A 24,918-nucleotide genomic window follows, 5' to 3' on the forward strand; every position below is an offset into this window, starting at 1 on the left:
CGTCTACTCCTCTGTCCCTAGTGTAGATGTGTAGCATCCTGTTCTCCATCTCCTCTCCCGGCCTAGTGTAATGTCGTTCTAGATAGTATCTTGACTCCTGTCCTCTCCTGTTCCACTTTGACCCCTTCCTTCACACCATAACCAGTGTGACCTTTCCACCACCCAAGGCTGATCATGCATAAAAACTTTGACCTTGTTGCCTACCACACTCTCATCTAACTTGTTTCTCTATGGAACCATTTTAATTTTAATTTTATTTTTTTGAGAAAAATGTATTAATATCTCAAAGAATATTTTTTTCTGTACTGTGCAGTAAAGCATAGTATTATTTTATTTTTTATCTGGGGTGTGCTCCTCTGTCTGTTCTGTCAATGGAAATCTTACCCTTGCTTCCAAGGCCAGCATGAATTCCATTTCCTTTTTATTGATAGCCCAACAGGGAAGTGATTTCTTTCTCCTCTGAATTAGGATTTCCTGGACTACTTATTTAGCAAATATCAATTGCTGCCTTGTGGTGGAACTTTTCAGATACACATCTTGCTTTCTAAGCTATTTGAAGACAGTTCATAACTTAGGTTTCTTTGTGGCTTTCTTAGCCTTGAGTGGCTAATTCAGGTCTTGCACCTATTCTTATTCTTTTTTTCTTTTCTTTTTCTTTTTGGTAGAGACGGGATCTCACTCTTGCTCAGGCTGGTCTCGAATTCCTGAGCTCAAGCAATTCTCCTGCCTTGGCCTCCCAGAGTGCTAGGATTACAGGCATGAGCCACCATGTCTGGCCCTTGTACATATTGAGGATTTAGGAAGTTGTTTTAAATTTTTAGGTTTCATTGCTAATGCTCTATGTACTTGTTACAATTCTGTTATTTTTCGTTCTGTTATTTTCTTAGGATAAATTTTTAGCAATGAGATTATGGGTTGGAGACATAAAAATTGTTATGGCTCGTAATACAGTTCGCCATGTTGCTTTTTAAATGGATTATTACCAATTTAATATCTCTAGTGGTATTTTCTATTTGTACTTTATTTTGTTTTTATCCTTTGTCATATATTTTGGTACCTTGTATTTTGTTGCTGCAACCTCAACACTACTTTATTTTCGTCAATTTTTTGCTATTAGAGTAGGTACAGAATATATCTTATTAATAAATCTGCTTTAATTTGGATTTCTCTGCTTGCTTTTAGAGCATCTTTCCATGTATTTTCTTTGTATTCCCTATTTTATTTTTACCCTTTGCCATTATTTTAATACTTTGTATTTTTGTGAATTATAGTAAGCCTTCCACATTATATTATAACCCATTGTCATATTATAGGTCTTCGGTCTGTGTTTTTTTCCCTTTTAATTTTAGTTTCTCTGTTTTTCAATTTCAAAAAATTTGGATCTCTGAATTTTTTTCCATTATGTTGTTTTTCTGTTTCTTTGGATTTGAGAAGTTGACATTTCCACAGATCTGACACACACATTCAAATTTATTTCTCTGTACACTTATTTTTATGTGCTATCGTATTATGAAAGACTTCCATGGAAGAATGACCCATAAGTGCCTTTGGGAAATCTTTTTTCTTGCCTTTAACAGCACTGTCAGAATTGTCTTGAACCAGCGACTTCAGGTAGATTATGAAATGTCACTGTGCATAGCTGAGTTGACTCATAAAATGTAATATCCAGAAGGCACTTTATGATATTCTATTCCATAAATAATCTCTCATGTAATTTAACCAAGTTCAGTTTTAGAGGTTTCAATATATATTTGAGTCTTTTCCAGATTTTGCCATAATTCATAATAGTAAAATTTCATTGCCAGAGTTTTTAATAAAAAAGCTTATAGTATGGAAAAATGAAATATATTACAGATATCATCACTTAAGGTCCTTTTGAATATGCCATTTTGATCTTAAAGGAATACTAGGGTGAGTACCAACTAGCTCTAGTAATGTGAAGGATGGAGATGAGGGCATTTTTAGATTCAAGTCTAGTAATGTTAGAATTTACAGGTCACAACTCTTAGTCAATGGAAAAACTCCAGCAATAAGGGGATCAGGGCAAATTTCTAGAAGCCCCCAATATGGAGTCTTATGGAAGAACACTTTTATTGCTGGTGTACTACACAGGTCCAGTCGACTAGGGAACTAGCACCACATTGCCACAAGTTTTCTATAGTGCATAGAGAATTTAAGTGGAAATATTCTACTTTCATAATGGGAGCTAATGGCAAAGTAGAATTACCTTTGCAGATTTTTTAAATTATAAACCTTGTTAGGGAAAAATTTATTGCTGTACTTTGAAGAATAATGGCAAATATGATCATTTAAAAATACATAGGTGATATGATCATTTAAAAATACATAGGTGATTTTTTGAAAACAAAATAACATTTAAGTATCTTAAAAATAATCTAATATGCTTACATAGAAATTATTTTACCCTCCAACTTTCTGAAAATACTTAAATCTTTCAGGGAAGAAATTATCATATTCTGACATTTTAGTATTGGTTGGATCCAAACATAATTTCATGCTTTATTTCCCTACCTTTTTTTTTTATAACTGTCATTTTCTTTATCTCTCTCTTTTCATAAAAGCAAATATTAGTTTTTGGCCTTTGCAAATGCCACAACAATTCAGGAAGATGCTGCTTCATAGTTTTTGCTATTTGTTGGGGTATCTTGTACACTCAGAGGATTAAATTTCAAGTGGAGGATCAGTTTTATCATAGAATTTTTTGGCTTGAACAAACTGAAACAGAACTGGTTGTATGATTACCAACCAACAAGTCCTTATGTTTTGTAATTTTCAGTACTACCTCTGAGATCTTTGCAACCATTCCATCTTTGTTTAAGTTGACTTATAGTAAGTAATGCCAAACTCTCAAAGCAAATTTTGGACTCTCTTCCTGAAATATATCTTGTTGTTTTTTTCTGTTGTTGTTTGTTTTTTGTTGTTGTTGTTGTTTTTTAAAGATAAATTCACTTTAGTTTCATTGCTACAGAAGTTACACCAAAAGACTTTGCGTGGCTTAGTGTATTACAGAGGAAATATGTTATAGTAATTATAAATCTTACTTTTATCTTGCTATTTTTAAATGGCCCTTAACACACATACCTCGTGTCAGGACTTAAATGCAACCTATAAATGATCCTCTAAACAAGATTATAACTTATCTCTTAACTCTTGGTCCCATTAAGGAAGAGATTAAGCACTGGTTACCCAGAGCTGTTTGACCAAATCAAGATTATGTATTCGTCCCAATCAGAACAATCACATTTGTTAATTTGCAATTATTGATGATATTAGCACATTAATCGAAAGCTATTTTTTACAAAATCAGAAAATACAGCCAGCTTTAATGTAACTGAGTTAAAGCAGGGACCACGTCTCTAGTGGTGGGGAGGAGTTCAGAATTATGATTATGATAAAAGTAGTCAAAATGTGGAGCCAAATAGATTTAATGTAAAAATCATTTGCACAAACAAATGGAAACTTATTTGCATGAGGAAACCGTGAATTCCTGAATATGTAGTAGACTCTACATGACTGTGCTGTGTGATCTTGGATTTGGTGGCAGCTCCTTCTCTTTTCTTTAGCTGTTACTTTCCTCTTAGCACAATATTATCCTTTATTGGAGTCTCACATCTTTCTGAGATTCTCATTCTGACAGTCAAGGCAGGGAGCCTCGCAGTTACAGCACAGAATGAACACTGATTTTTTCTGATTGTTATGGCTTGAGCCAAACCAGCGTTACTTTGTCAAAGTTGTCATCAGAGGACTTTTGCATGGTTTTAAAAATTTTCGGTGTGCTTTACCTAAGAAGATGTAAAAAAAAAAGAATGTCCATTTTTGCTTTTAACAAACCCATTCCATATTGTTATGTTCTTTAAAACTCTTCCCTCATCTAATTCAATTTTTTATTTAAAAAAGTTTTCTTTGTTGAAATTTAAGCCACTATATATTTTTGTTTTGATTTTTAGTTATTAGCTTGCTATATCAACTTATAAATAATCAGAGGATTGCATATGTTCAATTAGCACAGAATTTGCCAGCTCAATTATGGGCCGTGTGCCTTGTTGGGGAGTGTTTAGGACATTCATTCGCACCTTGAGATGGACTCAATGTGATGTCTGGTGGTAACTATGTAGTCAGAAACAGTTAACACCTTATAACGTAAGATCTACTTACTGATTTCTAGTCATTTTGTTTTTAAGTTTTCCTTTCAGGCTTCCTGCACGATCAGGGTAATGTGGCCTTAGGTCATTTTCACTTGCATTTAAGGTGGCTTTGATTTCTACTATCTGATTTGATCTTCATAAAAAGCTGATGAAGTTCCATTTTACAGATGAATGGACACCACCCAGGAGTTTAGGGGACTTGTCCATGGTCACATGCTTAGAGAGGCCAGGTCTTGAGCCCAATTCTTTCTTTCCGCTATCACATTCATGCTGCCCCTCCATAAAACCTTCAGAAACACCATTGTTGTTGTCACACCCACTTGTGTATGTTTGATATCTACGTCACTCCTGAGAAAAGCATAGTTGTGACAAGTTATGGTCTGCCAGGTGAATAGAGGGAGGGTTGGTTAAACTTGCACTATTTGTACACCTTCTAGTGAGGCATAATGTATATGTATATACATAAAAGTGTATTTTTAAAACATCTGGAAATAAATGTTTAATAACCTGTATAAATGTTATTTTTTAGTTTTGAAACCCTGGTTCAGTTATTTTTATACGAATACTTACTCTGTGGCCTTGGATGTTTATACTGTTAATTTAAAAATAAAACAAAGATTTACATAAAAGCAAATGGGCTGTGTTGGATTGGGCGTAGGTCACTTTACCTGTAATTAGGCTTTTTAAGCATTTTTATCTGTTCCTGGTTACAAAGACATATTAACACAGAAAAAAAAGCCATTATAAAATCTTTAATTTCAAAATGCTTGAACTTAACTTTATGAAATATGTATTTAGAATCAGTCATTTTACTATTTGTCATCCCTTGGCATATCTCTTTTGTGTGTGATCCACATCTACTTAATAGTCTGAGTATTTTCATTAAAAAAGTCTCTGTTCAGGAGTCATTTTTAATACAAATTTAATTATATTTATTTTAGAATCCGCTTATGAATCTACAGTTTTGTTTTTGTTGTTGTTGAGACATAGTCTCGCTCTGTTGCCCAGGCTAGAGTGAGTGCCATGGTGTCAGCCTAGCTCACAGCAACCTCAAATTCCTGGGCTCAAGCAATCCTCCTGCCTCAGCCTCCCGAGTAGCTGGGACTACAGGCATGCGCCACCATGCCCGGCTAATTTTTTTCTATATATATTTTTAGTTGTTTAGCTAATTTCTTTCTATTTCTAGTAGAGACAGGGTCTCACTCTTGCTCAGGCTGGTCTCCAACTCCTAACCTCGAGTGATCCACCCGCCTCGGCCTCCCAGAATGCTAGGATTACAGGCATGAGCCACCGTGCCCAGCCTGAATCTACAGTTTTTATGTTGAATACTTGTAAAACCTTTTACCTATGAGGAAGTATGATTGACTTTCTCACTGTAGTCAGCACTGTGTATACATGGGCAAAAAACAAGAGGCTATTTTGCTTTCTTTTGGAATTTTATTTGACTTAAAATGTTTAGCATAAACTTGCATCCAATTTGTAAATTGTCTGACTATTTTAAGATGTGTTCTGATTCATCTTTAGTTTTTAAATGATCTCAGGTAGCATATGTAGGTACTCCCAATTTTGAAGTTTCTGCAAATGTAAGTATCCCTAAATCCTAAAGACTACTTTCTATTTTGAATTCAATTTCATACCTCTGTGAGGTCTATTCAAGCATATCAATATTTCCATCACCAATCTGAAAATGAAGAAATGATGATTTTTGTTTCCAGGATTCCACCCTATTGCTGACAGAGGCAGATAAAAGCCAGAAATTTTTCTTTTTCATTAATTATTAATCATAGTTCCATTGTTTTAAAAGTCAGAGCTAGCTCTCCCCCCTCAGTAGAGAAGGAAAAATCGAAAACTAAGTAGGAAAGAAGAAATGAGTCTATCTCAGTGTAAATTTAAATGTATTTCTCTCTTCCTTAGGAGAGAGTTATGTGTGTGGCTCCATAGAACCCTTTAAGAAACTGGAGTACACCAAGAATGTGAACCCCAACTGGTCGGTGAATGTCAAGACCACCTCAGCTTCCCGGGCGGTGTCTTCCCTGGCCACGGCCAAAGGGAGCCCTTCGGAGGTGCGGGAGAATAAAGATTTCATTCGGCCCAAGCTGGTCACCATCATCAGAAGCGGGGTGAAGCCACGGAAAGCGGTCAGGATTCTGCTGAACAAGAAGACTGCTCATTCGTTCGAGCAGGTGCTCACTGACATCACCGATGCCATCAAGCTGGACTCGGGAGTGGTGAAACGCCTGTACACCTTGGACGGGAAACAGGTGAGAGAGGTGTTGGGGGTGCGACTTTGACTTTTAGGCAAGAACCAGAGAGTGTGGGGGGGTGTACGTGACGTGTGGTAGGGACCTGAAGCATGCGTCGCTCAAGTTGTTGAGGGAGTTGGATCATTTGGTCCACAAATGCGTACTTGTTGGTCTCACACCAGGCAGGATTATCCATAGGAATAAAGAAATAAAAAAAAAAAAAGCCTATAAGCCTATCTTTGAAGATGAAATGATTACTCAGGAATTTCTACTCTTTTTCAGTTATTATTTTGCTACATATAATGGTTCTTTTCAGTTATCTGTTTTCAGTTTTGTCATATGTCTTACAGCCTTAAGCATGACTGAGGCATAAACCGTGACCAATAGAGAAAAAATCTAACTCATTTCTTTGACCTAAATAATATTTTATGATTTTATGTCCCAGGAGTGTTCACTAGTGAGATTTATTTAAACTTTATAGGTTTTAAAATATATATCTAAGGAATGACATATTTCCATCTGGATGGCTTCAAGAGACATATTTCCAGAACATTATGCATCTTGTATTTAAAACATAATTTCCAGAATTAAAATGAAAGGGAGGTTTCTTTAGTTATGGAATGAACATCAGCTGACTTGGATGGGTGAGGACATTTTAATGTGAGTTGGTCGGATGAGTCCAAAAAAAGCATTACTTTTCAGTGTCATGTGTGGACTTTTGTAAAGATTTGACAGAACCCTGATGGTGAGCTAAATAAACAAACACTGATTATATGTATAGCATGATTTGCTAGTCGTTCAGAGCTTGCCAGTGTCTTTTTGTTTAAGATTATATTTTTTAGCACACTATCTTCACTGGAAATTTCGTTTTTAATGTGGCTGTATCAAAATTCTTTTTTTTTAATTTTGAGGGATAATTTGAATGATTTATAGTATAGTACATATTAAAATCAAAACTAGATTCATAAATTAAAAGATTGATCTTATTAAATAGAAGACTCATACAAATTCTTGGAGTCTGACACATTCAAACTTTATGAATTAGAAATAGATGCTAATTAATACTAGAAAGAGTGTTAGTCATGAAAGAATACCTCCCTCAGGGATCCATTCAAATGCTCTAAATTGTAAAATTCACTAGGAAAGAAGGAATATGTGCTGGTTGTTCATTTATATTTACCAGTCTTCTGCATGTCTCGTAACACTTGCCCTAAGCATCATGTGTGTAAAGATTCGGAGGGATGAGGTTCTCAGTCTTCTAGATCTGAATGTCACCAACATATCAGTGACCAGAAAGTCCACTGCTGGCTTTTGAATTATAGTAGCAGTAATATGGCAAGCTTCACATGGAAACATTCAAGCCTTCAGTGATTCCACTTCTAATGAGTTACTCAATCATCTTATAGTTTTGCATTTTCATGTATTGAGTTTTCTTAAGATGGGAGTTTACCTGTTTTCATAAAAAGTAAAATTTAGAATAAAGAATACACATTGATAAATCTTTTTCCTCCTTCCTCATGTCATAATTTTGGGAGTTCCATATTGCTATACACCGAATATAAAAATCAGCTTTTCCATCTGCTATCAACAGATCATTTAATTCTGTTTATTCCAAGAATTAATTCCTAGAATAGACAGGATGCTCTCAGTTGTTTTCTTCCTTTCTGAATTTATCTAGTGTAGATATTTTATAATAGCTAATTTGCTGTGGTTTACCTGTAAATAATCCAATGTAATGGGAAAAAGTCCCAGGTTTAGTGAAAATCCCAGGTTTAATGTCCATCTTGGCTCAGCCATGGATTAGTTATGCTTTTAGCAAACACTTGACTTAGCCTCATCATACTCATCAGTAAACCACGAATAAAATGATCGCCGTGTTATAGAGTGCTTGTGGAGCAACTAGGATACTACACGTGAAAACAATTTTGAGCTATCATGATGACAGCTTTATTGAACACTATTCTAAGTGCTTTGTATGTATTAGCATGTTTAATCCTCATAAGAGCTTGTTTATTCTCCCCGTTTAACAGATTAGGATACTAAGGCACAGAACTTGTTAAACCATCCCCAAGATGGCACAACTCTAAATGGCAGAGTTGGGATTTGAACTGGTCTTGCTCCAGAGCTTGTGCTGCCGGTAACCACGGAACCATAGCAGTGTATGTCAAAGCACCAGACAGATGTAAATGTACTGAGAAAGAATTGTCAAGGGGTGATTTGTCCAAGGAATATCATCTGAGAGATTTCTGCCCTGTGCTTTTTTTTTCCTGCAGTCATTCAGCTGACTGTTGTGCTCAACTGTGTTTTGGTCAAGTGTTCAGTTTGCTGTTGTGGCGTTTGCTTCTATTGTCGGCATGTTCTCATCATAGCAGGGGCGTTGGGAAGCTGCTGAGGAGTTGGATGATAAAGTGGAAGGAACATAAAGACGTATTGCTTGGGTTCCCAGTGGGAACAAAGATGCTTCCTCATGGACCCCAGGAGTCTTTAGAGTTGTTTCGGTTCAAAAGAGAAATCCGCCCCATAAGCAGTTTGTTAGAATAGAATTTTTTGACAGCCCTGGCAGAGGTGGAGGCTTGATAAGCCTAAGAATAAACCACTTTCCTCCAAGCCGCCCTGTGGAATGATGCTTGGCCACAGTGGCCATGCTGCCACCCTCTCACCCTGCCCATGTGGTTTTGGGGTCCATACACTGTCAGCAGGACGTCACCCTGAGATCACTTGTCCCACCTCTTTTTTTTTTAAATAGTTTAACTGAGCCCTCACCTCAACTCTGTGAACAATATGGGAAATCCAATGCCCAATAAAGTATTTAAAGGTAAAATTTCTTTTTGAGTATTGAGGAAGTAGAATCATTTAAAAAGTGAATAGCTTGAGTGCTTTGGGTAAATGGGTAGAGAGGATGATATGCAGGGAGGGAAGGCTTTTCAGATGGCCTCTGGCAGCCAGCAGATGTAGCCATGGGGGGAAACTGTTGATGCAGGGATTTTGCTGTGTAATATGTTACCCAGAGGAGATGGCCGCTCTAGGGCGTGGACCACATGCTGTTCTCACAGTTTTCTACCACCATTCCTTGCTCACTTGCTTCCTGGGTTTGCATTAAGCCCTAACTGAAGAGTTCACTGGACAGCACTTTTTTGAGGTTTTTAGGCTGAGTTAAGGAAATCAACATATTGGAAAAGCTGCACCATTTAGAAAAGCCTTTGCAGGAAGCTGCAGCTGGTCAAGATGCCCGTTGTGACTGAGGAGCAGCCTATCTGTGAGCAAACCCTTTCTAATGATTTCAAGGCCATTCTTTGTTCAGGGGCACTGAAGCTTCGGTAAAAGGTTGCCACAACCTTTCTCCTCCTCCCAACCTTTAGGGTGACTGCCACCACATACGTCATCAGGTACTTTGCTGGCATGGTTGGGGAATTCAAGGAAGCACTTGTGGTGCTTATTTTCAGTGATGCATTTTTTTTTATCTGGGCCCTGATTAAGGACTCCCAATGAAGAAAAGGGAACATTTTCTCACTAACGGTTAAAATCACATCCCCTTCCTCCATATCTGAGGGGAGGATTTGCAGGATCTGAGAGCCTGAGCATCTCTTCCTCTTGCCCCAGTCCAAATTCTGGATGTTGGGGCTTTGCTGTGGGTTATTCACTTGCCCTGCCAAGCAGCTACTCCTAGAGGCCATTACCAGTATGACTATTTTTTAAATGATTAAAATAGGCCCAAGCTTACCAGATTTGCTACAAAGATACCCTTGCATATCTCCTGACTCCTTTTATGGGAAAGCAAAGCTGGCTGTCTTGAGCTGCTAAATCTGCTAAATCTGTGGTTATTGAATTCTTCCTTAGAAACATAGAACAGCAAGTCTTAGAACAGCAAGTGCCTAAACAGATAATTATACTGGAAAGATCATAGATAAGGCACTTCCCAATGATCCTCCCTTCCTGCTGAAATATAGCAGTGATAAACTAGATTGCTTTTTAAATAGAAAATATGTGCATGTCCCTATCTTATCTACTCTTCAACATTGCAAGGCTCTGCAACATTGAAGCATACTTCAGTAGTACAGTAAAATCAGGGATGTTATATTTTTATCTTACAGACATTTCACATAGGTCATGCACTTTGTAAAATCCACCACTGCTAGCATGCTAGAATGATTTAGGAATGACTCACTGAAGGAAGGGTATTCCTAAACTGATTTTGATGGTAAACAGTGAGAAGAGGCGTCATGGCTGCCATGTTGAGGACATCCCACTAGCTGTCAATAAATTAATATGTTGCTATATCTTTTCTATATCTTTTGATCATGAATCCCCATTGTCTATTATAAACATAAAGATCAAAAGATGCTTGTAAATGAATCATAATAACTGCAGCCATTTACTTTAGGTGTTTAGTATAGGAGTTTATTGAAATTCAGGATATGGTAATGATGATCTGTAGGAATCTATGAATCAGATATCACAAAATTGTCTTTATTTTTCCAAGTAAAAATAATTTGGTCCACCCTTGAGTTTAGAGAGTTTAGAATATGTTTTCCTCTCACAAGTTAAAAAAGTGGTACACATTACTATGACATCTGAACTTAGCAGTTGATAAGTGTAGAAAGTTTGAAAAGCAGAGGTTTCCAAATAAAAAGTAAGGAATTTAGGATCTGATAGAATTTAGTTGGAACGGAAAAAGAGATTTTTCTATAGATGTTAGTAATAGTGGCATTTTCCCTTTTTTTATTAATATAAGTTATCTGTGACAGCTCTAATTAACTTCTGCAAGCATATTAAAACCCTTCATTCTCTATATAAAGATTGTGTACTATTAATATTATGATTTGGTACATTATCTATGTTGTAAAAGTGAATTAACACTTTTTAGTTTTATTTGCAATTGGTGTAAAAAAAAACAGTTGATACAAGTAATTTAGCTTACATTTTACAATGTCAAATTAAAATTTTCTGCAAAAGCACAGAGCACATGTTAAGCCTTCCTCATGATTTATTAGAGCTGTCAATTGATGGAAATAGCTGATTTCAAAGAAAAAGAAGCTTAAAAATCCTTATGACTTACAAAATTCAAGCGTTCAGAATAGAATGTGCTATTTTAGGTTATATATCTTTGGTTGATATTCAGGACTTATGAGCTACACCTGTCCTTATGTAGATATTAATTCCTCTAAATTGGGAAGAGTTAAATCCTTTTTTTTCAGTCTGAGCTCCTCTGAGAATGTAATCAATTATGGGTGCCTGCAGAGATGTATCTTTTGAGGCTTAGATTAGTTCCAGCAAAAGTCAGTTTTCTCTAAATTGAATTCTAATTTGCTGTAAAATGAATTCTAAGTTCTCTTAGTGTTCCACTGCAGTACTGAAGATGACGCTTTTCTTGGAGTTTGTGGAGGGCATTTGGGGTACTTGTACGACTCTACTGGCTTTAGGATCGCCTCCTAGTGGTAACTTCTGTGGCTGCTGTGACGAGTGGGAGCCCTGACCTGACCTGGAAATCTCCTAATGCCTGGTGGGAGAAAAACCTGGACTTTAAAGTCAGCTGATCAGTCAGTTCTTCCTGCCAAAAAAAAGAAAAGGAAAGGAAAAAAATGTCAGCTGGGCTTAGATTTTCAGTCTGAAAGATCTAGCGTGAGTTTTCTCATCCAGGCCTGGAAAATTAAGTCGGTGTCCCCATCTTACTCATTATTTAAGTTTAAAATAGTCCTGTGTGTTGAATTTACTTAGAAAGAGGAAATTTGCCTGTGTATGCTGTAATTTAAGCATAGATATATGTGGTAACATGATACAGAGGAAAAATGCTAGTTTCATAGACTGATAGACTTGAGTTCCAATCTGTCTTCTACCCTGGGCACAGTGAAATCTGTCCTCCCATTAGGAATAGTTAACTCTCTGATAATCCTCAGTTTTATACAATAATCTGTATATTTGGAATAATAATAATGATGCCTGCTTTGCAAGTTGTCATGAGAACTAAGTGAAACAATTCATGTGACAAAGTTAGCAGTGTTTGGTACCTAATTATTGATAGCTGTTACACTGGAAAAGCTAAGACTTTGAATTGTTTTTTAAAAAAATCATATTTTAAATGTGCTGAAGGAACTCACTATTTAAAATTATTCATGAATAATGACTTATCAGGCTGAGTGCAGTGGCTCATGTCTGTCATCCCAGCACTTTGGGAGCCTGAGGCGGGAGGATCAGTTGAGGCCAGGAGTTTGAGACCAGCCTAAGCAAGAGTGAGACCCTAACTCTACAAAAAATAGAAAAAAAATTAGCAGGGTGTGGTGGCGCATGCCTGTAGTCCCAGCTACTCGGGAGGCTGAGGCAGGAGGATCACTTGAGCCCAGGAGTTTGAGGTTGCAGAGAGCTGTGGTGATGCCACCGCACTCTAGCCTGGGCAACAGAGAAAGATCCTATCTCAAAAAAAAAATGACTAATCATATCTTCCTTTGTAAATGTGGCTTTTCATGTGGGATTGCTTCATGGTAGAATAAAAAGAGCACGGAATTTGGAATGAGACATTTATAAAAACCAAATCCTGACTTTAATACTCTTTAGTGGCATGACTTTTGGAAAGTTAAGTAAACTCTCTGAATCTCAATTTCCTCTTCTTTAAAATGGCAATAACAATGCATACCTCATAGTATTGGTGTGATAGTTAATTGGCAAAATATGTATATAAAGGCCCTACTTTTACACATGGTACTTTCTCTATAAGTATTACAGATAGTAGTCCTTCTCCCTTGATTTCATTTTCCAGGCTTTCTCCAGGACAGTGTCGTACAGGACACTTGTATAATGTCATGGATGTAGAATTGGTTATTTGCATTGGTTCCAGTATAACTAATGAAAGTATTTTTATCATCCCATTTATTGTCAGTCAGTTGCGAATGCACCCCAGATACTATTTTCTTCATTTGCTTCTTCAATTGTACGAGTCATTCCTTAGGGGCACCTATCTATTGGCAATCCACCCCACCAAGAAAGTAATATTAATATTATTTTTACTATCATTTGTTACATACCTTCTCTGTGCTAGGCACTGTGCTAGTTGCTACATGTATGTACATTGATGATTCAACGTAACTTCACTGAAGTATCACCACAGCTCTGCAAAGCGAGAACCTACCAATTTCTCAAGATTCATCTCAATGAAACACTTCCTGACCTCTCCTTGTAAAATTGTCGACTCCCTCTCTTGGAGCCTGTTCACTGTCATTGTATGTAGCCATGCAACTCTTGATTATGCTGGTCTGTTGTCATGCTTGTCTCCCACTTCAGATTTCATAGAAAGAGGCTAGGAAAGGTGTCCTATTGGCCTCTGAATCTCCAGACCTTGACCTGGTAAATGCTTGTTTAGTGAATGATTGAATGACTGGACAATTGACCAGTTTGCTGTGGGCTGTCTGCTTGGCATTAGAACATCACTTGCAGTGTTCATCGAGGCACATACAGGTGGTGACCATGTAGGAGCTGACTTGGTCCCTGTGGGCTGTGGTCATGTGTAGCTGTAAACAGGGGTGGTGCTCTCTGCAGCGTAAACGCAGATTGTAAGGCCTGCATTGTGGTGGTTGTTTTCTAGCTCGGGCTCCTTCTTCATGAAAGTCTCTAGGATAATTAACAAAAAACGCATCTGCCAATTTTACAGCATTTTTGCTATTGAAAGCACTTTTATTATGTGGCGAACAATAGATATTCTGTTAGAAACATCTCGCTGTCTGAGTTAGGAGAATTGCTGTAAACCTGACATTGCCTTGGCCAGGCAGGATACAAAGAGGAGAGCTGATCAATACGTTCTGTGGATTTAAGAATTGGTGATGGGCCAATAAGAGATTCACATGAAAAGCATCTGGCCCAATTATTATGGAGACACAAACATACAGTATTCCAGGGTGTTTGTGGTGGCAGAGTGCAATATGTTGCAGCAGATTTCTCTGATTAGTTTAAATCCTTGAAACTAAATTAAATGAAAGAAGGCAGTTTCAGAAATTAAATGGAACTTTAAAAATCCGATTTTAAATCTGAACGATGTTGTAAACAACATGCCCAAGAAACAAAAGGACAGATGGGAGATTTATTTTTTAATTGGCTTTTTCCTTTGTAAGATTAATATATAATCAATGTAAAGAATTTTGAAACAAGTGGGAAAATATTAAGATAAATTGAAACTACTCACAGTCCCATTGACAAGATGGCCACCGCTCATACGTTGGGCTATTTCCTTTGCCTCTTTCTTTTAAAAAGTTTAGATCCTTCTGTGTACAGTCTGGTTTCTTGGTGGTAACTTGACATGATAGTATGTCCATTTATGTGGGAAATGTATTAAGCTATCCCGTTTCTACCTTTGTTATTTTACTGCCCAGTGTAAGATCCTCTGAAGCCAAGTTGCCCAGTGTTTTCCCCTCTGGTGTAGAATTTCCCTCGTCTGTGTTCTGATTTACAGCTGATAGTAATAGTGTGACAAAGTCAGATTGAGGAGCAGATAGTATGTAAAGTAGTTATTCTTGAGATGCTATTCAACATAATAAGTTATTGGAGGTTAAAAGTATCTCAGAATTCATCCGCCTTGTCTAGAATCCCCTTAAAAAAATTCACATTTTTCAAAACCTGTCTGATTAAATAGGTGTAGTACTGTTCCATAAATGCCAGATAACAGGCTTTTTAGGTCAATAGGAACGTGGTCATCATGGTCCTTTATGAGTCCTTGATGGAAAAAACACGAGGTGGTTCTCTTTCTGTGCATAATCACTCCTGCTTTGTGTTATAACCATTTGTGCACCTGTGTGAGCCCAAAATACTCTAGAGAAGGAAGACAATGCTTTAATGATTTCTGTATTTTCAACTACCCTCATTAGATGCTTAAAATTTGTTGAATGACGTTTCTAGATTTTAACTTGTATATTCTGATAAATAGAGTCATAGAAATACAGGGCTAGGAGTGCTCCTACAAGAGATCTTTTTACTCTTTTTCTCTACTTGGAAGACTATAAACTAAATTTACCTTGGCATGTAGAAAGATAAAATTGATATTTTATTTTTTTAAAAAAATCTTCCAGGAGAAGAAAATAACTCAAGGTAAGCATTATCTTTAAAAAAAAAAAAAAGATTAGACATTTTACTTCTGATGTTTCTCTAATAGTATGAGGGCTGGTAACTAGTTACATAACGGAAACAAGTTGTAAAGAGTCCTGCTGTGTGCTTAGCAATACGCTTCATTCATGTTCTTAAGCTTGTACCGAGCAGCGCCACCAGGGAGTGTGTAGAGATGAGACTCTCAGGCCTCACCCGGGCCTACTGAGCCAGGATGTGCATTTCAACGAGATTTTCGGGCAATCTGTATTCACATTAAAGTTTAAGAAGCACTGCTCAGGAGACTAAAGAGTATGAATGGAACATCAGAATCCAAAGACCTGAATATGACAAACCTCGGCTGCTGTTGCATGGGAGATGGCATTAAACATTAATTTTAGCTGAGTTAGAAGTTTTATTAGCATCCTCCCACTGCCAGTGTTGACATCAGATGGCAAGGTATGGTTGCCAGCAGCAACATTCTGGAAAGCAGCCAGTGCATTAGTAAGAAATGTGTTCCCACTGCAGTCTAGCCTCAGTGGGTTGCCCACGTGTGGGGTCCTGTATGGAGAAGAATTGAAGGTTAAGAGATGCAGGGAAGGCTGAGCAAATACTGTGGAAATGCTGATCCGGAGAAAAGATTAATGTACACGGTTGCCGCAAAGTGCCCATGCTGTTAGGAGTCGCTGTGTGCTCCCCTCTGTGCGCTGCACAAATTGAGTATTTTCCTCGTGCTGCTTCTGGCTGTCTTCTGTGGGAGTGATGGGAGGTCATTAAAACTGCTCCTGAGAGCAGATTTTAGATCTTCAACTGTTATCAGGTGGAGTCTGTACGCAAGAGAAATTTCCTAATGTGGACAGTGCCTAGAAGGACATGGGGACATTTTTAATGTATGCAGGAAATGGAGGGGTAACTTTTGAAAATAATTTCCAGCTAGCATGCCTAGGGATTTAGTGGCCAAGTGTCTTATCTATGACACACTCAGCTGCTCAGAACGATAATGGATGGGATAAACCGATGTGCAGGAACCACCTAGCGATCAGAATTAGAGTGGTTTTCTTGTAACACAGCCTGGGAGGTTAAGGGACTGAGGAGGTATCACTGGCTTAATTCAGCTGTCAGCTGGCAGTGACTGCACACTGCTTAGGGCAGACAGGGCTTTGCAAACAACCATACAATGCCCAGTGACCCCATCAATAGGGACTCTCTTGAATGGGAAGGTCAATTCTATCTCTGGGGTTATAGCTCCAAACTGGGGGGGTGTGCTCTAGAAATAAGTGGGGTCTCTCTACAAAGAACCAGCAAAAGGTTCATTTTTGTCATTGGTCAATCCTGTGGCCCTGGGAAAAACAGAATTACTTACACATTTCTCAGGCCATTCCTGGGTTTGCTGTCCTATGAAAGGAATAGCATGGGCATGTTGGCCATTTTGTTTCTTGGTAACATCATCATTTTCTTCCATAGCAAAAATTCCTTTTCCCCTTTATTTACATTTCAGATCAAATTGGTAGATTTATCCACTGTGTATTTTAAAAAATACATCTGTTTGTAAAAATTCTTGGTGCATTTGACAATAGTTGTTAACCTTATAGGAGGAGGGAGAATCTCAGAAGATCACATTCTGATGCCTTTGGGATACTGTCAGCTGGAAGAAATCTAATCTCATACACTATTTTACTGTGCAGAATGCCCATTGCTGATAGTGGCCATAACAAACAAAGACCTATCACAAAGTCTGTTAGGTGAACAGACTACTCACAGAGTAAGTTGTCTTTGGTTTTGCCAAATTGGATCAAGATGGTTGTGCTTTAACGTTTTAACGTAAGTGCCTTTTAATGTTGAGAATGTGCATGTTTTCTTAGAGTTGTTAGATCAGTAAACATCTATTGAGCATGGACTCTGTGCCAGGTGTTGTGCCAGGTGCTGGTAATATCTCAGTTCTCTTTCAGAGGTTAGTGGGAGGACTTGGAAGAATTCCTCACAATAGAATCGTAAGGGGAAGAGGCGTCTGAGGACTCCCTGGATTCATTGCTAGAGAAACTTGCATTGTCACATTTGTGCATTCATACAAGTAGGAGAAGATTACTATAGCTAGTCTTATTTGAGGATGTCCTTGTATTGTTTGGAAATATGACTGCCAACACACCTAAAGCAACATTGCCTTCATATTTTAAATAACTGAAAAGCATGTTCTACTTTATAGTTTAATTAATAACACTTCTAGGGCATTCAGAATCGAAATAATATTACAAAGCCTACTTTTGTACACCAGCATACTAGTAAATAGATTTCCATTAAAATTAGTCCCTGTGCTCAAAGCTCATGGCATGGTTTAGCAGCCCTGAAAGTAAATAATCAGTGTACGAGCCCTCGGTTTCACGAGGCTGCACTTTCCCTTTGCAGTATGTGGTTGGCAATCAGGTCGATAAAGTTCCCATTCATTTTCTCCCATCAGTCAAAGGAAGAGGGAAGTTGTTTTCAAAACTTTATAAGATTATCAAAATGTGTGGGAACTTGCCTGGGCATTTTTACACCCACATATGTACCTTCTGGGGCACAAGAGAAATAGAGGAAGAACCAGAGGAAATGTGAATCTGCTTTGAGGATTGGCAACATTCATGATGCTATGTTTTCAAGGTCTTAAAATTACTTTTTTTTGGAAGGGAAAAATGAGGCCTTATCCTGTATATTTAAATTATTGCATATCTCTGTCTCTGGTGTCCCTCTCACCTGGAAGAAACGGTGTAAGTGGCCCCACTGTAAATGAATTCTGCTCATGTGACTTTCCTTTGTCCTATTTGCCTTTTAATTTGGTTTGATATCAGCTGAAGAGAGTATGTCAGACCAGTTCTGGGATATAGCACCAGCTTGTGCCAGAAGATGAGCGATGATACATTGTGTAATGCATCAAAGTTGGAAGATATTTTCTGTTACAACAGCTGGAAACACTTTCTCCAGTTGGCACGAACATTGCTGAGTAATTGGCTTTCCAGGAGGGTAAAGGACTGGAGCTGTCCCTGGGGGTGAGGCTTTGTAGGAAAGAGAATAAAATCATCCTGTATGTTGAACCCAACCCAGGGATAATAACAACAGTGAGAACAGAACAGCAGTTAGCATTTCTTACCATATGCTAGGCATTAACTGAAGTTTTCCCTTTTACCACATTAACAGAATGATGTGGTAGATACTATTATCATCTCTATCTTACGGATGCAGAATGAGGCGGAAAGTAACTGGCCCAAGTAATTAGTACCTGGTCGAGGCAGAACGACATTCCTAACCACCATACTTAAAGCTACGTGCTGTTTTCCGAATGTTTGAAGTATATAAAATTTAGGCGCACCCTTTTTTTGTTAAGAATGCTCATGATTTGTTGCTAAGCTTTATCAATTTGGCCCACTGGAATTTAAAAATACTTTTGTTCTGAAATGATAAAATTCAGGTGATGTGTCAGTGTTTAAATACATTAATGTTAACGTACGCCTCTGTTTGAAAGGGCTTGACTGGGTTGCCAAAAGAGTAGTACACGTTGAGAAAACTACTGAAATATCTTGTTTCGATTTCTTTAAGAGTTTCTTGCTGTTTTGGTTGTTATTTGGATTATTAATAATTATGAAAGTAATTCATTGAGAGGAATTTAAAAAACTTAAGAATCTTATTTTAGATTATCATAAAAATTTATATTCCCAACAGTGGAAGAACATCATTCTTGGTGTAACTAAACTCATCACCGAGAAATACAGTACAACTATTTTATAGAAAGAGAATATTATTGAATTTTTAAGCCTGTCAACTTTAAAATTAAAAAAAAATGATTGCAGCTTTATTAAGGTATAATTTACATACCATAAAACTTACCCATGGTCAGTGTATTATTCAGTGATCTTAATAAATGTATAGAGTCATGCAACCATCACCACACTGCAGTGTTAGAACACTTGCACCCCAGAAAGTTCCCTCTTGTCCATTTGTAGTCAGTCTGTGTTCCCATCCTCAGCCCAGGAATCACTGATCTGCTTTTTAATCACATCAACTTTTAAATGTTGACCTCATTTTTCTATTTGCATTTACAGAAAAGACTTTTTTCTACCTTCTAAGTCATTTGTGTAATTACGGATTCACTAAGTTGGTCACCTCTAACCTTGGCTGTAGTCTCCATCCTCTCCAGCCCAGTTTGACTAGCACGGGGTTGTTCTGAGGTTTTGTAAGTTTTATAAGTTAACAATGCAGAGAAGATTATGCAGCCAGTTTTAGCACAGTGAACCACTTTATTATCTTTGCACTCTTTGCACATATGGTACTTCTGAGTTAATTCCAAACTTAGGTATCTAAGAGGAAAAACATTTCGTGTTCATGGCAGGGTGGAATACTAATTGTTGTCCTCTACTGCCCTCGGGTTGTTCTGCAGAGAGCCGTCCTTCACTGCTACCTTCTCTGTCCCCCATTTGGTGACACTTTCTTTGTTACAGTCCAAAACACCATTTATGGGCTGATTAGGTTTCAAATGATAGTAACATATTTCAATCTATGTATCTTTTTGCTTTTCATCGTTAAAATACGGTTTCCATGTGCTTTGTCTGCTTCTTGGGTGAGATCCAATTATTTTATAATCTCTCTCTTCCCCTCTTCATGACGGGCCTCCCACTTGTCCTTTCATCACTTTACTATTCAAGATCTTTGAGGACTTTTTTATTACCTATTTCTTTCTTCCCAAGGAAAGAGACTTCATTGTGCATTTTAATATCCTGCTGTACAGTAAAGCTGCACCTGGGGAGATTATGCTCATTGAACCAGCATTCAATGCCTTTGTAATTCAGTGTTCAGATGCGGCGGGCTTTTGGATTCCAGGGAAAGTTGTATATTCAGTGTCTAGCTACCTCCTTTTTCTTGTTGTTCAAGGCCATCTCTAAACCAAGGACAAGGGTTAGTGTCACCTGTGAAGCATCTTGCAAGGTGGGAAAGAAAAGCTGGTCTCTAGCTGAGAGTCAAAGGCCCTGGGCTTATTTCTAGGCACGATTTTGAGGTTGGTGAGGTCCTGAGATTGCTTCCCAGGTATTTCTCCCTCTAATTTCCTGTCTTGGTGACCTGCCCATCTACAGAACTAAAGGATTTTTGGAGGTAGGGACCCACATTGGAGAGAATTATGTGCAGATGACCCTTTTCAAAACCAGTGGAACTGATTTATAGTTTTTAAACCTCCTTTGGGAGGCTTTATTATATGGGTTTTATTTTATTTAGTTATTTAATTTACATATGAGTTTATTATAATTCCAGACAATAGAAAATAATAATAACAAAATGGAAAAATTCTGTTCATCCCAGTGATTAAAGACAAATTAAAACCTTGTATCTTTAACCTATATTTTCTTATTTTATCTACAACAGTGGCACTTAAATTTTGGGGGTCACATTCCCCTTTGAGAATCTTATGATTGCTATGACTGTATCCCCAGGAAAGTTACACTTCTCAGGTGGGATAGCATTTAATTTTTCTTTTATGTGCTTATCAGTGTTGAGTCTTTGATTCTCTTGTTTTTTGAGGAGACTTTACATGTCCTTGATATTTACTCATCAAGTGACATAAATCGAATATTGTTTTAGATCATCTCTAATTTCCTTGCATTTTTAGTAGTGCTTTTCATGAAGCAACCAGGAGACTGAGCCCAGAAAGACAGATGAGAGGATACATTCTGCCACCTGTGCTCATTCATGACTTGGATTATCAAAAGAAATTTCTGGTTCTTGACAAAATATTTCCTATTCATAGAGAAATGATCCAGTTCCTTTGGGCATGAGTTTGCTTTCTTTCACTTGCTGGGACTTCTTTATCACGACAGAAAGTCTAAGCTTCTGTACAAAGGAAGACACAAACATATGGTCCTTCTTCATCCCATCCCTGCTTCCTTTTTTCTCCTTTCTTCCTCTATACCTTAATTTATTCCTGTCATTTGAGCCTTTAATAAGTGCAAGACAATTCCACTTTCCTTCTCATGTAATTTTTTCACCTGCAGGGAATCATGTTCCTGGCTTCAAATCGTCCCTTGTTGTACAAGAGATGCTCTCCAAGCCTCTTCATCACCTCGTCCCGGGCAATGCATTTTCGAAATGTAGAGTGTTTCCCAGCTGATGGTTCTGGAGCCTCTAGGGGGGTCCATGAATGTGTTCCAATAATGACATTCGTTTTAATATCCTTGAAAACCTATAAGTAAAATGCAATTATTGCTTCAAAACTTTTTCCTTAAAAAGGAATCCGTTTTAGAGCCAGCAAGCATGTAGCAAGTAGCCATGCGTGGCAGTTAGTGGGGATCAAGTGAGGGTCCCCATTTCTTAGCTGGTTTATCACTCAGCAGAACACCCAGAGCTGAGAGCTTCTGGTTTCAACCATTATGTAGTTTTAAATTGGTTTTATTCTAAGCTATATATTGTGAATTTAATATTCATGACCATTGGTTAAATATAGGAAGTTAACAAGAAGCAGAATACAAAATGATGATAATGCCATTTTTTTATAAAGCACATCAAGGTGTTTCTAGCTTAAGAAAATAATATTTAAAAGAAAACATAATGATAATTTTATCCAATGTAGTTTTTATTTACTGAGATTAAAACTATCTGCTTTGGCTATTAGTAAATAAGATGATTGGGGAGTACAAAATTTGTATCAGGTTAATAGAGGCAGATTTTTAAAAATGTTGTAACATATTTTAATTTTTCTACATTTTATTATAGATTTGATTCTAATACCAAAAAACTATAGTCATTTAAAAAATTTAAATGTAGTCACAGCTACTTGGGAGGCTGAGGTAGGAGGCTCACTTGAGCCCAGGAGTTTAAGACCAGCCTGGGCAGCATAGTAAGACCTTGTCTCAAAATAATAATAATTTTTTATGCAAAAATCATATATTTACATTATAAATTAAAATCACTTGAAAATATATAATACATTGATTGGGAAAAACAAATTTTATTTTTATATTTCACAAATATTATCTAAGTTCTATTAGTACATTTCTAATTTAAAATATTTTATTTAAAATAACTATCATTAAAAAGTGTCACAATTATTTTAAAATTCCTCAGGGTATTCAAGAGGTTAGATAGTTCTGTGAAGAAATTCTTGGGGGGGGAAAAGGGATTGCAGACATTAGGATCTGGATTATAGTAAGGCAATTGAATGCTGATGTGCCAGCAATGACTTTGGGAATATCGTGGACCTCAGGATCTCTAACTTGGTACTTTGCTTTTATCAGGTGCTTGGTTTAACGGAATTTATGTATAATATATACTAGTTTAATCATACAATGTTTTCTTCATTTAAGAAAATGGAAGTCATCCTCCAATGTACGGAAACTTAACTGGGTAACTTGTAGCCACTACGGGAGCCCTTGGCTGGGAGATTCATCGTAGCAAATATCCTTTCAGAGATCCAAGGCATAGTACTGAATGAAGTGTTGGTTTTATTCACATAATGACTTCTGTCAATCTAAATGAAAAATGTGCCTACTTTCTTATTCCTAGCCGACTTACATAATTTGCCAGTCTGTTCCAAATAAGGTACACCGCCAACTTTCAAAGTTAGCTCTGCGAGCAGTCCTTCCTCCACTGTGTTCAAGAATAAGACCAATTATATATTTAAGGGTTTGATATAGAAGTGGGGATTTTAAGAACATCTCATGACACAGTCTGTTAATAGTTTTGAGACACCGATACTTTTTTTGTTCCTTATTCAGAAAGGCTTAATTATCAGTGATATTGACAATACCTTTCTCTCTAAAGCCACATTTTTTCTTTCTTTTGACTTGCCTTATTTTCAAGTTTTCTTATTCAGTTCATGTCTATTTTGTGTGGCCTGGGCTCTTGACCAATATCCAAAGGATATACAGATGGTAGAATTTATAGAATTTAGTGACTGGTTGGTTGTGGGGAAGGACAGGGAGAAGTGACGATAAGGAAAAGGAAAGAAAAGATGTCTCAGATGGCAAGGGATACACCTTGGGCAGCAAGGTGGAGAATAGTGATATTAAAAGTTAAATAATATAATGAGCATAACAACTACTAAGGTATTCAGCAATTTGCCATGTGCTAAGGACTATATTAAGCCCTTTGTATACATTATAAAATTTAATCCTCACATTAACCCTATGCAAAATTTATATCAGGTTAATAGAGACAGATAGATACTTATTTTTTCTCTCTTACAGATGAGGAAACAGAGATTTAGAGGGGCTATATAATATGTTCAATATCACACAGCTAGAAAATAACTCAAGAGCCAGAACTCTTATACGCTATTGCCTTCCAGTGGGAAAAATGAAGCAGATTTGGATTGTATACAGCGAACAGTAGCACATGCTGCTAAGAAATTAAATAAAATAAGGACTGTTAAGTATTGGCAAGTAGGAAAGATGGTGAGAGGATAATCTAGGCAAAGGAAACCACATGGGATATCGCTCTGGGATAGGAAAGCTGAGTGATTCATCCCGAATGATGATGGATATGTTGCATTTGGGGAGGGGTGGTGCCCAGGGCATAGGAGCGTGGATAAATATGAAAGTAGGTGGGAAATAATGCCGGTAGTAGGGGGAGTGGATAGCTAGCAACGGGAATGGGATGGAGGACCCAGGTGAACAAGACACATAGCAACCTTCACCTTCTTACTGTCAGCGTTGAGTGCTTTATCGTGTGACACACGTCACACTAGCAGTGGTGACTATTTTCTTTATCTGCCTTGACTCATATATCATACATATTTATACCTCTACGATGTCATGACTGAAATAAATTTTCTAGACTAACTTTATCAATATATAGCGAAGCAAACAGAGGATGCATCTCTGAAGTTTGGTTTGCCATTTTCCATTTTTATGCCCAAATGTAGATTAACAGTTGAAGATCAGCCACTTGTCACATAGCAAGACAAGATGAGTAAGGTATGGGTCCTGCCCCAAGACACTCACAGTACAGCGCAAGAGACCAGCATTTCAAGAAATGTTATAGTGCCCTGTCTTGAGTGCCCGTGGAGGTCCTACTGAGTCAAGTAACAGCAGGGCAGGAGAGGCACTGGCTGTTGGTTGGGGTGGGGTGCGGCTGGGGAGCAAGACCAATGCCATGATCAGGGGTTCTGTATCGCCCACCCCTGCTGTTTCTCTGAGCTTTCACTGGCCTCATGGGAGCATCTGCCTGCCATCTTCCCTTTCCCTGCACTGCCCCTCAGTCTGGTGAGTCATTCGATGGCTCACCCAGTCTGCCCCAGAAATGATCTGGAAATCAGTCCATTTCCCCTTCTCCTTGCGTGTGCTCAGCCTCTCACTCTGGGCCTGGACTTTTGCGGAGGTTCCCTAGCCAATCTGTTTGCTTCTTGGCTCTTTCCCCTCCAACCTGTCTTCCGTGCTGCCTCCAGAGGACTCTAAGACCCAGAGCTGATTAGATCATTGTCCCCCTTTCATCCC

General features: G+C 37.7%; 1 protein-coding gene across 2 annotated transcripts in view; it reads left to right on the forward strand.

Annotated features, from left to right (window-relative positions):
* DCLK1 (doublecortin like kinase 1) overlaps positions 1–24,918 on the forward strand; it is a 307,997-nt gene that overhangs the window by 13,692 nt on the left and 269,387 nt on the right. For both annotated transcript variants that reach the window (XM_045567186.1, XM_045567187.1), the window contains exon 3: positions 6,081–6,427. In XM_045567186.1, the coding sequence (XP_045423142.1) occupies positions 6,081–6,427 (347 nt within the window). The remainder of the gene's footprint in view (positions 1–6,080; positions 6,428–24,918) is intronic.

The sequence above is a fragment of the Lemur catta genome, chromosome 13, assembly GCF_020740605.2.
Source record: "Lemur catta isolate mLemCat1 chromosome 13, mLemCat1.pri, whole genome shotgun sequence".
NCBI classification, from domain to species: domain Eukaryota; kingdom Metazoa; phylum Chordata; class Mammalia; order Primates; family Lemuridae; genus Lemur; species Lemur catta.